This window comes from Neoarius graeffei, chromosome 10, assembly GCF_027579695.1.
Source record: "Neoarius graeffei isolate fNeoGra1 chromosome 10, fNeoGra1.pri, whole genome shotgun sequence".
Taxonomy (NCBI): domain Eukaryota; kingdom Metazoa; phylum Chordata; class Actinopteri; order Siluriformes; family Ariidae; genus Neoarius; species Neoarius graeffei.
Window position 1 is genome coordinate 57,554,511 of NC_083578.1, and position 18,280 is coordinate 57,572,790.

Genomic DNA, 18,280 nt, shown 5'->3' on the forward strand with positions numbered 1-18,280 from the left:
CGGTACGGTGGTGTAGTGGTTAGCTCTGTCACCTCACAGCAAGAAGGTCCTGGGTTTGAGCCCAGTGGCTGCCAAGGGCCTTTCTGTGTGGAGTTTGCATGTTCTCCCCGTGTCCGCGTGGGTTTCCTCCGGGTGCTCCAGTTTCCCCCACAGTCCAAAGACATGCAGGTTAGGTTAACTGGTGACTCTAAATTGACCGTAGGTGTGAATGTGAATGGTTGGTTGTCTCTGTGTCAGCCCTGCGATAACCTGGCCCGCCTCTCTCCCATAGTCAGCTGGGATAGGCTCCAGCTTGCCTGCGACCCTGTAGAACAGGATAAACGGCTACAGACAACGGATGGATAATTAATCCGCTAATTAACAGGCTTTCCTAAGTGGAATTGGGTGCTTTTATTTACAGCAGGGGAAAACACTACAATGTGCAAGACAGGGATTATTGAAGGCACAGGGATGGATATAAACACTTCACAGGCTGATGCAAACTCCTACTACACTTATAATTCTCAGTGGCTCAAAGTGAACTCCACATTTGCTAAAATGACATCCTGGGATCCTTTAACGCAGCCATTGCTCAGTATCTGCTTACGTTTACTCAGCTGATTATGATGTTCAGTTTATATTCATAAAATTTCCTGGCTTTTTTTTTTTTTACTTGGCGACTTCACGTAAGACACAATAAATATCTACTGACAAGAACATAGACTCAGAAAAACTCACACAGAAGTACAAAAGACAGAAAATTTAATCGATATTTTAAGGAAGGTGTAACAAAGCTGTAGAACACTCCCAAAACATCCACAACTCTCAACCTGTGCAAAACAAACTGAACGGATTAAACACCTTACTACTCTGTATGAAGCTTGTTAATGTTCATTTTGAAACGAACTATGCTGCTATCAAGCAAAAAATGGACTGTTTGCAATATTTATTCCATGCAAAAAGAATTAGTGAGGGTGTGTTTACAAGCCTTCAGAAAAGGTGTATATAAAAGCATCTAAACCACAAAGCTGTACAAGTCTTCTGAAACATTAAATTAGAAACGCAAATCCAAGCTGCTTTCAGCCATGTACTGGCTTCTCTCATTCTCTTTATAAGGAAACTCACATTTGTTTACTGACATACACTTTTTTTTTTTAATATTTATAAAAAAACACTCATTTTATTTTTATATAATATAAAATATATAATATTATATTACATGTGTAGTGTGTACACACACACACACACTGTTTTCTAAACTTAAATGTATCAAACATGACAAACATACAGAGAATGTTTACACCCACACACAAGAGACAGACTAATGTCAAAGTACATGCATAACCAGATGCCACCTTTAACTGATTTGCATTTTACATATACTGACAGATTCTCCACTGGCATTGAAAGTAAATTCATGTCACTCTCACATGCTCTTCCTCAGCTTCTCAAGTGCAGCCTCCTTCTCCCGCAGAAGGTCTTTAAGGCGTCGGATTCTCTCCTGTCGTTTTATCTCCTCAGGGTCCAGCAGTACAGAGGAGTACAGTTCACTCGGTATTTTGTAACTTGTATATGACAACTGTTGAACTGATATCTTTTTCACCTCGTTCAGTTTGTTTGGTTTCTGAGTACCTGTTTCTAACTGGCTGCTTGTAGATTTATCACAAGTCTTGTCTTGTGTGCACCTTGAACTGCTGCTGCATGTTCCTGACATTGCTGATTGAACTTCAGGTTGATTCGTCAAAAAGGTAACAGTGGGCAAAGTACATTTAACATCCTTACTAGTATGCGATTGGCTGCTATGTGTCGTTTGATCTTCCGACTTTCCTGATGCACTGTTGCGGTTTGTTGAGCTTGAAACCGAACATGCCAAGCTGTCAACTGTAGTCTCGTCTCTGTTTGAGTCACCTGAAACACTTTTAGATGAATTGACGCTAGAAGACGGATTTGGCTTCTCTCGTGGTTTAGACGGTGAATTCCCAGCCACTCCCCCTACCTTAGTTCCACAAGGACATGCTGTGCACACCCTCCCGCACCCCTTGGTCAAACGAGGCGGGGTTTTCCGTAAGCCTGAACAACAAGTTGGACTGTCACTTTGACATTTGGTAATATGAGTTTGTACAGGCTCATGCAAGGAGGAGGAACAGAGGAGATCGATAGTTACTTCTGATACTTTATGAGCACCACTGGTGGGTGGGGGTTCTTCCTCTGCATCTTGACCGGTCTGAAAGACCTGCCTGTCTGTACTCAGTTCAGCTGATGCACTTTGATTCTCATTGCCACATTCTACTAAACCATTAGATAAAGCTGAAGAATCTGCGTCAATTAATGAAAAGGTGTCCGAGCAATTTTTCTCTCCGCTCCTCTCCAACCGTTTTCTTTTGCCAGTTTTCACAGGTTGGGGCACCTGAAGAAAGACATAACACAACAAACAGCCAATAAACAAAACCGTTCATATTGTATTTACTAACATTGCTTGCACGCGCACACACACACACACACACCTCTCCCACACGAAATATTTACATGCATATAAATCATATCCTTTCAATCGTACACTGCTTTGAATAAAAACATCTGCAAAGTGAACAGCTGTTTGATGTGAACATTAACTGATGTTCTTGACCTGCATCTGCATTGTGCTGCTGCCACATAACTGGTGGACTGGAAAACTGTATGAATGACCAAGTGTACATGTGTTTCTATTAAAGTGGCCTATCTGCAGGCTTCTTCTGATACGTTCCTGATATGGCAGCACTTTGAGAAATGTAGGCAACAAGCATAAAACCTTATACACATAAAACTATTTATCTGATTTGGTCTTAAGCAACAGAATAAAATCTCACCTGTGTCTCGATCATTTGTTTGATTTTTGTCTCGATCTTTGAGTCGCGAATCAGTTTGCGGAGGCCATCTAGGGTGCGTTTGTTGGTTAACCTTTTCTCGTTCTGTGGAGGACCTTCCTGTGCTTGTGACTCGGACACATCTATCTTTTGTAAGTAAACACTCAAATCATAGGTAATCCCAAAAGTGTGTCTGAGTTCAGAATCACTCTTAGGCTGAGGAATTTGGTGTGGAGCCATTTCCTCAAAAGACTGTTAATAAAATATAAATAAACAAATAAAAAAAAAAAAATAAATAAATAAATAAAAGAAAGTAAAAACAGCAAAACACACATTAACTTTTACCTGGCAACAATGGTCTGCTTTTAAAATGACAATTATTATCATATGATAATACAATTAAGACTGCAGAGTGAAGACAAAACACAAAGCCATCATCTCTCTACATGTTTCGATTGCAATGTTTATATTAAAGCACATTCTGCAAAAACATTAACGTGCAGTGAGATTGTACAACTGGATATGCCCAATCACTATAGTCAAAGACATTCTACACACATTTTTGCTTTTATCAATACAAGTAATTACTCCTGTAAGAGAAGAGATTACAATAGGTAACTTATAATTAGTCATTTTAGCTTAGAAGGACATTAAAGTTGCTGTACCTTTTCAGTAACATCCGTTTGTTGACCACAAACTACTTCTAGTTTTTCTGACAGCACTTCGTTTCCTTCAAGAGCAGGTCCGTTCACATGCACGGCTTCGCATTTACTCGCATCCAATTCAACGCTACAGGTACTGTTCAGCATGCCGCCTGTCTCCGTGCTTTCTGTGTCTAATTTTGTGTCGTCACTATCTTTCGCACAACTGGTCAAAGAGGTCATCTCTGGGACTTCCTTGCTGGCCTCGGTCTCCGGTGACTTTGGTGGAATGTATGACACAAATATCACATTAGAGTCTTCATCATGCTCACTTACTGTATCACTTGGTGTAATTGTCCTCTCAGATGAGGCGCAAGTTGAGCTCTCTTCATCGTCGTCACACAAATCAATGATATCACTTGGCTTTTTATTGTCTACCGGGCTTTTTGGGTCTTGCTTTTGACTCACGTTTGAAGTAGTTGTGCCTAATACAGTAGCCGGAGACAGGGCGGATTTTCCGCGGAGCACAGTGCTTTCTGAATTAGTGATCATATCCTTGGTTACTTCTGAATTTCTTTTAGCCACAAAGTACACTTTCCCGTTGCACACCACAAGGGCATTGTCCTGCCCTGGAGTAACTATTTCTTTGCTGATGTCAGTAGAGACAGGTTCTTTTGTAACTTGGTTTGGAAGCCGCGATGATTCCATATGCTTGACTGCTTTTAAGATGTCTGAGGACATGTTGGGTGAGGTCACAGGTATGAGGTATGGGGCACTGCTTCCTGCCTGCTCTTCAACCACCCACTTCATTGGAGTGGTGCCCCCTTGACTGTTCCTAGATGACTCCTCAGGGCTTTTCGCAACACTCGCAGTAGACGTGTGACTCAAAGTCTGGGGAAGCTCACGGGAGTCTGAGAGACATGGCGCCTGTTGGACTAATTTCAGAGAGCCGACTGGAGACACGTACAGAACCATTGGCATTCCCTTCGCAAGGTTAGAGTCTTTTGTGGAGTGACATATTCTGTTTTTGATAGCTGATGGGAGTGCAGAAGCAGGAAGGGTTTTAACCGTGGCATCAGATGGGATCTGAAGGTAATGTCCACTTGGAACTACAGGTGGTTTCGCAGTGTGTTGCAGCAGTGTACGGTTGGCAACAATTATAGCCTTGTTACTCGGTTGAACAGGTGATTGCAATGCGTTTTGTGCCGCGTTATGGGTGATTAGTGGGACATGTACTTGGTTGGCAGAGGATTGTAATAAGGCATTAGGACCTCGGTGCTGACTTTTCACTGAATTAAACACAGTATTCACTTCTAACGGGGTTTTTAAGATGAAACGTCCATCTGCCGTTGGCTGAAGCGTTGGGATTTTGTTCTGGGGTGAAGGCATAGATGTTTGAGCAGGTAGACAGACATTTTTTGAAGAAAGAACTTGTGTGTGAACAAAGTGGCCATTCACTTTCTTAACCGGAATCAACTTCATTACGTTTTTCCCATCAGGTCCCACTGCAGGCATTGCCTGGTAGTAAACTCCTGTTCCGCTGTGTAGAAAAAGAAACGAAGGAAGGTTATTATTATTATTACCAAACGCAAAAGGTGCTTCTGAAACGACAATTATATTGAATGCAAGACTTCAATATTCAGTGGTACTGTAACAGAACGTCTGTCTCTCTGTGATCTAACAGAGGCAAAACGCCGAAAAGTTATAATATTCTATCGATACACTGAAAACATATTCGCACTGTAGATTAAAGGTGACGTGTTTATTAAGTAAGATACAAAAACAGGGTTCCTGCTGACGCTCGTCACTGATTAACATAATCCATCAGAGACGAAGAGAAAATTACTAGCAGTTGTCACAGTGACGAATCATTATCATAAGGCCAAAAAAAAACTAAATAAATGTGTGTTTTTCCGGTTACGTAGATTTCAAAACTAGGGTCGGTAGGTAGGCTTTTTTTTTTTGGAATTTTTTTTTCAAGATGGCTGCCATAACCTACATGTAGACAGGAATAATTTCACAAAATATAATGAATTTCTTTGCAGGTCACCTGAGTTACCACCTTCTGATGAATCTGATGCAGCATGAGACACCTTTTAACATGAATTTTTCTGTAAATATAACAGCTCAATACACCATGAGAGAGAGAGAGAGAGAGAGAGAGAGAGAGCAGCCCCGCCCCTCTCTGCTCCCTGAGTGGAGCTCGTCGCCTTGGTAACGGTGCAGGGAAAAGACACAATATAACAAGCAAAGAGCGCTTTTTCTCAGAGTTCCCTCTCCTCGAACAACGCTGATTTACACAGAAACGGAAGGAGCTATTCACAAAATTCGTTCACATTGAGTGCTACAAGGCTCCCATGAACACATAAATGTAATTTTTTTTGTCCCTAGTGTAAAAAATGTGGACACTAGAGCAAGTTAAAAACAAGTGACTTTTCTGATTTTGCAGTAAAAGCGCTGCCACGTTTATAATGCGAGTCTATGGGAGAGCGCGGCTGTCCTCTCCTTACTTTCAGGCTTCTCATTCAAAAACTGTAAATCCGATCGCTCAGGGAGACACTTGTGTTGATTCACACAATGTGTGACTACAACTTTTGAGAAAATTGTGTGTAGAGTGAAAATTGTGGCTGAGAAAACAGTTTAAATGAGAAAGTTATAGCTTTTTTTTTTCAAGCTGCCTCCACTCTAAACTCCTGAGCGCCGCTGGTGTGTAACGCCATAGACACCCATTATAAAGCCTGAATTTCTCCAGAGTTGCTCATGATGTTTGATCTGTGACTGATCAAAAAGTATAGAACCTAGCAAAAAAGTTGAATGCCAGATCCACACAGGAGGATTTTGTCTCCGTTTTAAAGTTTGAATCATGTCTCTAGGTGAAAGACAAAAGCGTCATCTCTGCTTCTGTTCCCTCCGGCACACTACTGCCTCCGCAGAGTGCGCGCACACACCGCATGTCGGGGCTGCGGATGAGTTCCTCTCCCCTGATCAACGAAGTCGGCGGGGAATTTGTGGTTATTATCGGTACAAACAGCGCGAATCACAACTTAAATGAGTGCGGTTCAGTTTGACATTATTGTCAGTCCGTTAGATAAACATTTAATTTTATTAAAATCGAAAATTAATATTTAGAGCCTGTGGGCTACAAAAATAAGTCATTAAAGTAGCCGGCTGGACTTAATTGTGTAGTCGGCTGTATGGCCGGCAGCCGGCGCTTGTGGAAAGCCCTGATTTTCCCAGTGAGTGACAAAAACTTCCGGTTCACGCGGTTGGGTTATATGTAAAAGTCGCGACTGGGAAAAAAACAAAAACAAAAAAGTTTAGGGTCGGGCGGTACGGATTAGGGTCGGTCGGGTAACCGGAAACACACATTTTTTTTTTTGGCCCAAGTCATCTTTTCTAGAAATCCAACCCCAGCGAAGAGACTTCGGGAAGCCAGAATGTAAACAATGAGCACATGGTTGTAACCAATAAAAATCGTCTTCACATAAATGACCAAACGAGCACCAAGCTTTTGACCAATCGCGTTGCGTCTTAATCGGCTTGGTGTGGTGGTGTAATTATCTCTGTGTGAACCAAACAATGGCAGAGTCTAAGCTGGCCAAGTTTTTTGGGTGGGCTTCTTGAAGCACAGAAAGTGATTTAAGGGCTGAAACAGCCGCAGGGGAGGCACACTCGGAGCCCCTACCATCCCGAGCACATTGGACAGTGTCAGTAACACAGGGATCGGTAAAAACCACCAAAGTGAAAGTGCAGTCAGGTGTCAAACAACTGGAGGGAGCTTTGTGTTTTGGGCAGCATGGCGTGTTGAGTTCCTGTGGCTAACGCTGTGGCGTCGTTAGGCCCCATCACTCGGGTCTATAGCCCCGGCATATTTTCGCCCTCAAAAAAAGTAACAGATTAATATAAAACAACTGACTTGGATGTCATCTGGGATTTTGAATGTTGTAATATATAATAATGTAGCTTAGAACTGGTGTCTTTGTGGTCCTAAAGGAAAGATGTGAGTGAGAAATTATATTTTTATGAAACTGATGATTAATTTTATTTGTCATATTAAGTCAACTGACATGCCTCAATTTCCTGAGACATTATGGGTGTTGATAACTTAATAATAAAGAGACAGAAACTGACGTGAACTAGAGCGGCGGCTACAATTATCAGCAGTCCATAATTATCAACACCTTTTCAGATTTACCAATAAAAAATTTTTACAAAAGGTGAGTTTCAGTTATGACAGTTATTATTGGTTAATCAAAATCAACCGGAAGTCCCCCCGATCTTGTCTGATGACGCAGCTCGTTACCCAAGATGGATTTTTTTTTTTTTTAGCACGATCAGCAATTTATGGAAAACCCGGACGTCGTCATCGCAGGTAAGCATGGTGGAAAGATCATGGACATGTTTTTACTTATCAAATTCACCGATATTTCATGATCTCCTTGTCGAACCCTACTTTGTTTCTTACTCTTTCATTTGACAGTCACCATTTTGTATCTAAACGCACGTTTGAGAAGTCACGTGAGATGTCGATAATAGTGATCACTTTCACCGATGTCCACCATTATCGACACCCTGTGGAATTAAATGACATTTACAACTGTTATGCATCAATCTTTGTGTAACATTGTTGACGTAGATGAAGTACTTTAAAAAATAAAAGTGCTGTGATGTATCCCCTTCGGACAAAAGGAAAAATGCTATGAAACTTCATGTGTACAGTTGTACACATGTCCAAAGGGGCTATAATATTTTTTTCTGATTCATAACAGAATGGAATGTTGAGTATTTGGAATCCTATTGCAATAAACAGAATCAGAACAGAATTAAATTCCTAGAATATAAAAAAATTACATGCTTGAAATATTCAGATTTTTCTATTCCATTCAGAAAATATTTTTTGCAGTTTGTTGTAAATATCTACCACATACTGCAATATCAGTAGATATTTCATATTTTTAAATGTAAAAATATAAAGTTTTGGTTAGAGGAATAACATGACCTTTGACCTGGATTTTCATGTGATTACAATGTCAATTGTTGACATTTATTAGCAAACTACAAAACTAGGAATTAAAACAAACAACGAATGATTAACAAAATATGAGCTACGAAAATACTTAGAAAGTGGAACAAAAAGACTGACAGGTTAAACACTATCAGTTCGTTTGTTTACAAACGTTAGAATTACTTCATTTACATAAGCACTGACATTTATAGAAAAGATATTTTGTGCCAAATAGAAGTCTATGGAAAAATTTTAAATAAAAACAGTTTTGTTAACTTAATACCACATACTGATTATTTTTTTAATCAGTCAACCATCTGGATGTCGATAATTGTAGAACAGTGTCGATAACTGGACAAAGGCATCGATAATTGTGAAACGTCATGTGATCTGATACACCAAGTAATCAGGAATCAACTAATTTTTTTTCCAGTGGAAGTTTGAGCAATTATTCATGTACAGTTTATGTACTGAAAGTCTTTTGTACTTTTGCAATGGCCAAAAGATCATTAAAGTGCATATCACGGGTAATGTAGAGGCTTGTTCGTAGTGAGACCTTGAGAAAAGTGCTATAGCTTACGCTGACGAAGTCTCTGTCCCAAAGTAACTGTTTCCACTTTCAGTGTCCGTGTGCCTTGTAATAAATCCACTTGAAACGTCTTGAAAGTTGAACTTTAATCCTTGTTTAACAATTACAAAGGTTCTAAGATACAGAGAGTCGGTGAGTCAGAGAGTCAGGTAAGAAAAACTGTTCACTTCCACGGCTTCTCGAGATCTCCCCTAAGAAGCGCGAGACCGTTCTTATATGAATGAATTCTAATTCTAATTCTTGAGAAGCGTGAGACCGTTCTAATTCTTAACATATGAATTCTAATTTTTCTAACCTTGCCACATATTATTCATCATCTTAATCATGAAATAAACTACTTGTATGAAATTACACACTCAGATGAAATTATTTATACCTTTTAACATAAATTGTAATTCACATCTATATGAATTCTACTTTGGCCGCTACATACCCGGCCCCTAATTGCTTTCTATCCTAGAAACAATTACAACATTGAATGTACTGAACAGTCCTTTTCATTCTGCTTCTTGAAGCAGGCAGAGTTTGGTGATCGGCCGCTCAAGTTCATTCATCTTCGTCTTGACTCGAACCTTGCGGACGACTCCATGTTCGTCCTCCACAGTCTTCACGATTCTTCCCATTAGCCATGATCCTCTAGGGGCTGATTCGTCGACGATCAAGACTATATCTCCCGGGATGAAGTTGCGCGCTGGATTGTTCCATTTCTGTCTTTTCTGGAGTTGAGGCAGATATTCTTTGGTCCAGCGTTTCCAGAACAGATCACTCATGTATTGGACTTGCCTCCATCTCTTGCGTGCGTAAGTATCATCCTTATCAAAGACACCCGGTGGTAGGTTGGGGTTAGTCTTGAGCAAGAGTAAGTGCTGTGGGGCAAGGGCTTCCAAGTCACTAATGTCATTAGAAGGCGTAGTGATAGGCCTACTATTCAAGATGGCTTCACATTCACAGAAGAACGTTTGAAGACCTTCCTCGTCCAAGCTTTGTTCTCTCAAAGTGGCATCCATGATCTTCCTAATGGAGCGGATGATTCTTTCCCACACCCCTCCGTGGTGGGATCCAGATGGTGGATTGAATAACCAAGTGATGTCACGTTGGAGCAAGCTGTTCTCGATTTGTGAAGTATTCCACGCCTTTATTGCCTTTCTCAGCTCGTGGTCGGCTCCAACGAAGTTGGTCCCTTTGTCGGATCTCATTTCCTTCACTTGACCCCTTCTCGCAATGAAGCGCCGCAGAGCTTGAATAAAGGAGTCGGTCTCCAATGATGTTGCCATTTCTATGTGGACCGCGCGACATGCAAGGCAGGTGAATATCACCCCATATCTTTTTACAGACACTCTTCCCCGCTTGACGCTGAATGGCCTGAACAGATCCACACCAGTTCTGGTAAAGGGTGGTTCATTTGGTAGAACTCTGTTTCTTGGTAGGTCTGCCATCATTTGTGTGCCTGATGCACCATGTTGTTTTCGACAGGTAATACACCGAGACCGCATTCTTCTGATTGATGAGGGAGCGTCAATGATCCAGTACCTTTGGTGTGTGTGAGACAAGACATGATTATGTCCACTGTGTCCTAAACACTCGTGTGCATCCTGGAGAATCAAGTCCGCCACGTGATGGTTCTTAGGGATGATCATCGGATGCTTGGCTTCGGCTGGCATGGATGCTCGACTGAGCCTCCCTCCAACGCAAAGGATTCCCTCTTCAAGTTGCGGATTGAGTCTGAAGATTCGACTACTCTTCTTAATGGAGTCCTTTCTCCAAAGAGCAGATATCTCCTCTTGGAAGTTATCGTTTTGACAATGGCTAATAATAGCGATCTCTGCTTTTTACAGGTCATCCACAGGTCAGGTAAGTATGTTTGAGACCCTTTTTGTAGCTCAACATCTCTTTGTTCAGCTGTTGTTCATCCCTGCACAATCCTTTCAACTCTTTTCTCTTCCTAGACAGGTTCACCAGGGTTTGCTTGAGTTGCGTGAACCACGCCACAGCCTTCTTGAGACGTATCCATGAAGAGTAGTATCGGATTAGCTGCTGCATTGCATCAGTGCTTTCTACTGTGGTAGCGTTAACCAGCACGCCTTTCTTCACCTCAGGGTCCTCAGCCGTGAGCTCTTCTAGGTGATTGGGTTCGTCTGGCCACTCCCTTTCTGGTTTACTGAGGAAGCTGGGACCAGCAATCCAGACGTCATTCCTCATGAAGGCGTTCACCCTTTGACCCCTCGAGGCATAATCGGCAGGATTCAACTGAGTGTTGACATAGCTCCATTGATGCACTTTTGATGCTTGCAGAATTATGGCAATCCTGTTTGCCACAAATGTTTTAAATCTGATGTTCTCATTGGCTATGTACTTGAGTACGGCAGTACTGTCTGTCCAAAACTTGGAATCTGATAGCGGCAAATGAAGCTCTTTCTTCAGCATGACATCCACCTTCACAGCTAAGGCAGCCGCCATCAGCTCCAACCAGCATCCAAGCGGGATGGTAGTTGGTTTCAGAGGGGCGACCCTCGCCTTCCCCAAGACGAATGAACAGTGTACTTGGTTGCTGCTATTCTTCTGGACTAAGTACGTGACAGTACCATAGCCTATTTCACATGCGTCACAAAAGTGATGCAGTTGAGCTTGCACAGTTTTGCCAAATTCAGGTGGCTTAAAGCATCGTGTTACTCGAAAGTCAGTGAGCTGTTGGAGTTCTTCAGTCCACTTGGTCCATTGTTGTGCGAGGTGTTCTGGCACAGTGTCATCCCAGGCTGTTCTTAGTCTACACAATTCTTGCAAGATGTTTCTAGCAGGTAGTATGACACTGGTGACAACATTCCTAGTGGATCATAGACAGAGCTCATTGTAGACAGGATTCCTCTCCTGGTAAAAGGCTTCTGCTCGATGTTCACCTGAAACTTGAAATGATCTGACCGGATGCACCATTGCACTCCCAAAGCTCTCTTGATGGCGAGGGAGTCCTGGTCGAGATCAAGATCCTTGACTTCTGTTGCTCGGTCCTCAAGCAGGATGGTTAACAACACGTTTCGACTGTTGGTCGTTCATTTTGTCAGTCTAAAGCCTCCTGTTTGACAGATGGCCGTCAAGTCGTGGAGTAGCTTGATCGCTTCCTGTTCTGAGTTAACTGATTTTAGACAATCGTCGACACAAAAATTGTTCAACACTCTCTCCACAGCTGCTGCATCAAAAGTACTCCTGTTGTCCTCAGCACATCTTCTCAGCGCATAGTTCGCACAGCTGGGTGAAGAGGTGGCTCCGAACAAGTGTACCTCCATTCTGTACTCCTGCAGCTCCTTTGAGATATCCCCGTCAGGCCACCATAAAAACCTGAGAAGGTCTGCGTCTTCAGATGGGACCTTGACCTGGTGGAACATGGCCTCCACATCTGCCATAACTGCAATTGGCTCCTGACGAAATCGTGTTAAGACTCCAACCAGACTGCTTGTCATGTCAGGCCCTTGCAGTAGTTGCTCATTGAGTGTGGTTCCCTGATATGAAGCGCAGCAGTCGAATACCACTCGAAGTTTATGCTTCTTGGGGTGGTAGACAGCATGATGTGGAATAAACCACACCTTTCCATCACTCCTGTTAAGCTCTTTGTCTGGGACCTTGACGGCGTATCCCTTGGTTATGACCTGGTTCATGAAGCTGACGTATTCCTCTCGGAACGTCTGGTTTCTCTGAAGCTTCTTTTTCATGTTGAGCGCTCATTGCTCCGTCATTGCTCTATTGTTAGGCATTTTCACATCTTTGTTCTTCAATGGCAGTCCGATAGAGTAGTGACCGTCGACCAGTTTTGTGGATGTGGTGACTCTGTCCATAAACAGTTGATCTTCCTTTGACCTCTCAAGCTGCTCTCCTTGAGCATTCTCGGGAAAGTCATACTTGAATTGCTGGGTCCACAATTCAAGTCGAGCCACCGATATCCGATTCATTTGGATCTGTGGGTATCCGTCCTTTGACCAGCTTCCGATGTTCTCACGCAGCGGCCCGTTCACTGTCCATCCCAAGACTGTACATACCGCATACGGCCCATCTTTCACGCTGCAGATTACCTCTTTTGGCTCTAAAGCCTTTGCGACATCAGTCCCAATTAGAAGATTGATATCCGCCTTGATCAATGGAATTCGTACACCTCGTAAGTGTGGCCACCTATCCACGTCCTCTTGGGTTGGGATATTCTCCTGACTAGCAGGTATAGCCCTTTGCGTAAACACACCAGTGAGCCCGACAAAGTCATCCCCTTCCAGACTGATGACTTCTAAGTCTGGCAACACCTTGCACGTGACGGTCCTTTGGTCTCCCATAGTGGTAAGTAGGATGTTCACATTTTTTCCTTGCAGGTTAAGGTTGTTGGCTAGCTTGTTAGTGCAAAAGGAGGCGTTGCTCCCTGGATCCAGGAACGCATAACAAGTCAGCACCTTGTTGCCTTTCTTTGCCTTCACTCTCACCAGAACGATGGCGAGGACGGTTCCTGCACCCCCAGCCCCCATCTGAGAGCAAGTTTCCCCTGCATCCACTGACCACAGTTTGTTCTTCCTGTAAAGACTCCTTTTTTGGTTCCTCCCTTGAAGTGTCTTCTTTTGGTATGTCTTTAGGTTTCTGCTTTATGTGTAACAGTGTAGGGTGTTTAGCTGAACACGTCTCACAGCTCTTCTTTTCTTCACAGGTACTGCTCATGTGTCCTCCTATAAGACAGCTGAAGCAGAGTCCTTTACTCTTAAGGAATTCCAATTTTTCTTTGTGCAGCTTTTTTTGAAGTTTCTTGCACTGTTCCATGGTATGATCTCCCTGACAGAAGATGCACGGTTTCACGAAAGCCATATTCACGTTTGGTTTCTTCTCTTTAGCTTTCTTGTTCTCGGCACCAGCAACATCTTTCACTACTTTCTGCTCTTTAGCTTCAGTGGCTAGCGTTATGATGGTTTTCTTGCCAGCTGATTTTTCAGGTTGGCACTTTGTTTGACCTGAGATTTCACCAAACACAGGGTGTGCTGCCATTTCAGCCTGTTTGGTTACAAATGACACCACGTCTCGGAACTTTGTTCGCCGATCTTTCTTCTGAATGTCAATGGCGACACTCCTGAATTTCTCCCTCAGCCTGTATGGGAGCTTGGAGATAACTGTGCGCATGTTCGCAGCATTCTCCATCTCATCCAAGTACTCTAGATCCGACATTGCATTGTTACAGTTGATCAGAAACAGAGCATATGCTTCAAGTGCCTTAGCGTTGTCCGACTTGATAGTAGGCCAATTTAAAGCCTTGTCCAGGTATGCCATCGAGATCTTATATTTGTCACCAAAGCGCTCCTTTAATAATTTCTTGGCTTCAGGGTAGCCCCGTTCAGGGTCCATATGAAAACAGCTGCGCACTAAGCTATTAGGCTGACCACTTGTGTGCTGTTCCAAATAATAAAGCCGATCTTTGCTGTTTTCAGTCTTGCTTTCTATGCGATGCTCGAAAGCTCTCATGAATAGATGGTATTCCATTGGATCTCCTTTAAAAACTGGAATATTCGGCGATGGCAATGTAGATAGCTTTTGTTGCTTTATTAGACTCTCAGTTATCTCATTTTGGCGTGGCATGACAGAAGCCAGGTTATGTGTTTGCAGAATTTCCCTTTGAAGTAACAGGCTTTTGTCGCACAACAGGCGTTGCATCGGCAGCTATTCCACTACTATGGCTATGCTGAGATACATTACTAGCCCCACTGCTCCTATTGTGGCTGACATGTTGTCTCTGAGTAGCCGTCAGTGAATCCACTCTACTGCCTTTAGAGCCGCTTGACACATCTGAGTCTTCATATTTTCTTAACACAGCTAATCTTGCATCTGATGCAGCGAGCTCTGCTTGTAACTCCAACTCTTCTTTTTTAGCTTTGAGCCGTAGCTCTTGCTCTTCCAAAGCCCTTTTCTGTTTTAATGTGGCTGTCTTGGTTAACAAAGCAGCTTTCTCCATTTCAACTTTTAAGCGCTCAGCGCGAACTGATGATACTACAGAAGCAGAAGAGACAGACTTGGCTTTTTTACTCTTTCCTTTTTCATCCGTCATGGATGCTTTGAACGTCGGTCCGGTTTTTTGTCCCGATTCCACTTGCGACAGTCACGTTGCAGCCACGTCCACTTGTCAATCACCAGCCACGAGTGTAGCGCGTGATCGCACTAGTTCAGAAATCCCTCGATGAATCTTCTTTCCAGTTTCAGCGAACCTCTCCAGCGTTTTGTAATCCGATGTCAAGTGAGTTTTTCTTACTAATGTAGAGGCTTGTTCGTAGTGAGACCTTGAGAAAAGTGCTATAGCTTACGCTGACGAAGTCTCTGTCCCAAAGTAACTGTTTCCACTCTCAGTGTCCGTGTGCCTTGTAATAAATCCACTTGAAATGTCTTGAAAGTTGAACTTTAATCCTCGTTTAACAATTAGAAAGGTTCTAAGATAGAGAGTCGGTGAGTCAGAGTCAGGTACGAAAAACTGTTCGCTTCCACGGCTTCTCGAGATCTCCCCTGAGAAGCGTGAGACCGTTCTTATATAAATTCTAATTCTTGAGAAGCGGAGACCGTTCTAATTCTTGTTCTAATTCTTAACATATGAATTCTAATTCTTCTAATCTTGCCACATATTATTCATCATCTTAATCATGAAATAAACTACTTATATGAAATTACACACTCAGATGAAATTATTTATACCTTTTAACAAATTGTAATTCACATCTATATGAATTCTACTTTGGCCGCTACAGGTAAATTGAGGAGCAAGATCAATGTAATTCTCCTAGTTTATATTAAACTTTGATCAAATATCGGTCACATTTTGCATTTCGTGCAATTTTTTTTACCTTGCGCAATACCAGAAAAAATTCAGTTGAAATCAAGCCATTTGAAGCGAATTCGTCCGCCTCTGAAAAAACTTGGCATTTGGATTTCCCGGCAAACATTGATTTTCGTGACGTCACATGCGGGACGCCTCCCTCTGAATCCTATGTCAGCGCTGGCTTATGAGAAAACGACTATTATTTACATCCCCGGTGTTGTCTCCATCGTCTTCACTACTTGAATCATCATCAAATCCAAACAGATGAAGCCCCAATTCTGACATCTCATTATATTCTTCATCCAAAGGTGAAATAACATTGCGCTCAGGTGACAATTCCATATTTCAATGCAAAATCGCTAGCTGCTAAACTTGGTCTACACAGGCTGTGCACTGAAACCGTGCAAGCTCTCGCAGCCTGCTGGCGCTTCCACAGGCACCGTCGCAAATCTGGCTCCAGACTCGTTTTGCTATTTTATTTTTTTTCTGCTGTAGACAGATGGCCTTGTGCAAAATTACCCTTCTGGATGAGTGTGTAAAGAGACATACTTTTATATTAAAAAAAAAAAAAAAAAACATGAAATTGGTCCAGGATATGCACTTGGTGTTGATAAGTATAACCGTCGCTCTACAAGAGCAGAGAGAGGGGAGGAGAAGAGAAAAGGACTATGGACAAACCATTGAACATCATGGACGATGCCAGTCTGCACAGCGTCATCAGCAACAGAATGCTCCTTCCCAAGTGCAGGACGAACAGACTTAAAAACTCCTTTGTCCCTCACACCATCAGACTGTACAACTCCTCTCTGGGGGGGAGGAGGGGGAACAGGAGGACAGAGGACGGGAAGGAGCAGTAGCCTAGCCTGACAAGCAATACCGGACAATGTGCAATCTCTCTCCTGCTGGCCCCTCCCCATATCTTATTCTTTTTATACTTGTATACGTAAATACTTAATTTATCTAGAAGTTTTTTCTCTATTTTCTATTCTCTGTTTATCCTGTAATAATGATGCTGGAATCTTAATTTCCCTGAGGAAACCCTCCCAAAGGGATCAACAAAGTTCTATCTAATCTAATATCACTAATAAAAGATGTCAAGCTTTGAATGTGTGTAGGTGATGTAACATCTTGTAAAGTTAAGATATAATCTAAGCTATCGATGCCAGTCTCCCTTAAAAAAAAGTTTATTTATATATATATATATATATATATATATATATATATATATATAAACTTTTTTTTATACCGCGGTTTCCGTCCTATATATATATATATATATATATATAGGACGGAAACCGCGGTATGATGCTGTGCTCGGTTTGTAAACCGACAGGAAATTCGGATTCCTTCACTGTTCAAAGATTCTGCATGACTCTGTTCAGTTGCAAATCAGGTGTTTTTTTTTTTTTTTAAACAAGGCTTACAGGAGTCCTCATACCTGTTTTGAATAATTTCATGCTACAGTAAGCTCAAACTAAGAGGTTTATTTTAGCTTGATGATGCACAGGGGGCCCAAAACCAAGTGTGTCTGCGAGGCTGGAGTGGAGCCCAGCTGTATCTGTAGAAATATTTGAACTGTACCAGTTTGGTTGGTATAAACCTGTATTAAATCCACTTTGAGAACTCAGTAACTAAGAAAAAAAAAGTGAATACTTATTCGCCGTTATTTTTCAAGGGGAAAAAGTGTAAACATTTCTCAGAGCCCAGGGGAACCCTGCACAAACCACACTCCATGTCTTTGACCAGTAAGCAAGCGGTGCACAACGGATAACTGACGAGATTTACTTTTCTACTCACATCAGCAACACACAGTGAACGCTGGGTTTGAAATAGTAAAGCTAAAAGTTGCTAATTAACGAGGGAGAACAGAACAGTCAGGAATATTTATATCAATAATTAGACGCAGACCTGTGAGACACGAATTAGCGAGCTAGCAGCAGGAGTAGTTTACTGTAAGTTGGTGTTGACTCGCTAACGAATTGTACCCTTAGCAAACCAAGTTCCAGTCAGGGATTTTAAAAAAAATAAATAAATAACGTCAGCTCGGTTATAACCAGCGTGTTTCTAAAAAAGTCACTATTTACATTTGACTTAAACAGAGCTAGCTGTGCAACTTGCTACATGACTAGCAGCGTCTTAGCAAAACAAGCGCCATTTCGTCCGCACGACATGATAAACATTCTTCTTATAACGGCGTTAGAGACGGAGGAAACGGACTTACCTCTGCATGGTGAGTATTAGTAGACATGCCCTTTGGGAGAAAAAGCTGTTGTACGACGCTAAATATTAAAACCTTTCTTGAAATTAGGTTTTTCTTCACTTGTGTGAAAGCGGAAATGCTGAGGTACCCAAAGGAAGCGGGCGGAAGTGCGTGTCCCACCGCCCGCCTTTTTTTTTTTTTAAACTCGA

At 42.2% G+C, this 18,280-nt stretch overlaps 1 protein-coding gene across 2 annotated transcripts; it reads right to left on the reverse strand.

The window, feature by feature from the left end:
- Nucleotides 1–724: 724 nt before the first annotated feature.
- Nucleotides 725–18,254, reverse strand: lrif1 (ligand dependent nuclear receptor interacting factor 1). 2 transcript variants are annotated; one of them, XM_060931931.1, is made up of 4 exons: nucleotides 18,093–18,254; nucleotides 3,488–5,003; nucleotides 2,826–2,969; nucleotides 725–2,386 (listed from the first exon to the last, which is right to left on the reverse strand). In XM_060931931.1, exons 1-4 carry the CDS (start codon nucleotides 18,098–18,100, stop codon nucleotides 1,406–1,408), a joined length of 2,649 nt encoding a protein of 882 aa, XP_060787914.1. In that variant the 5' UTR covers nucleotides 18,101–18,254; the 3' UTR covers nucleotides 725–1,405. The 2 variants fall into 2 exon arrangements, with proteins under 2 accessions (XP_060787914.1, XP_060787913.1); XM_060931930.1 differs by having other exon boundaries at nucleotides 2,826–3,074.
- Nucleotides 18,255–18,280: the final 26 nt, after the last annotated feature.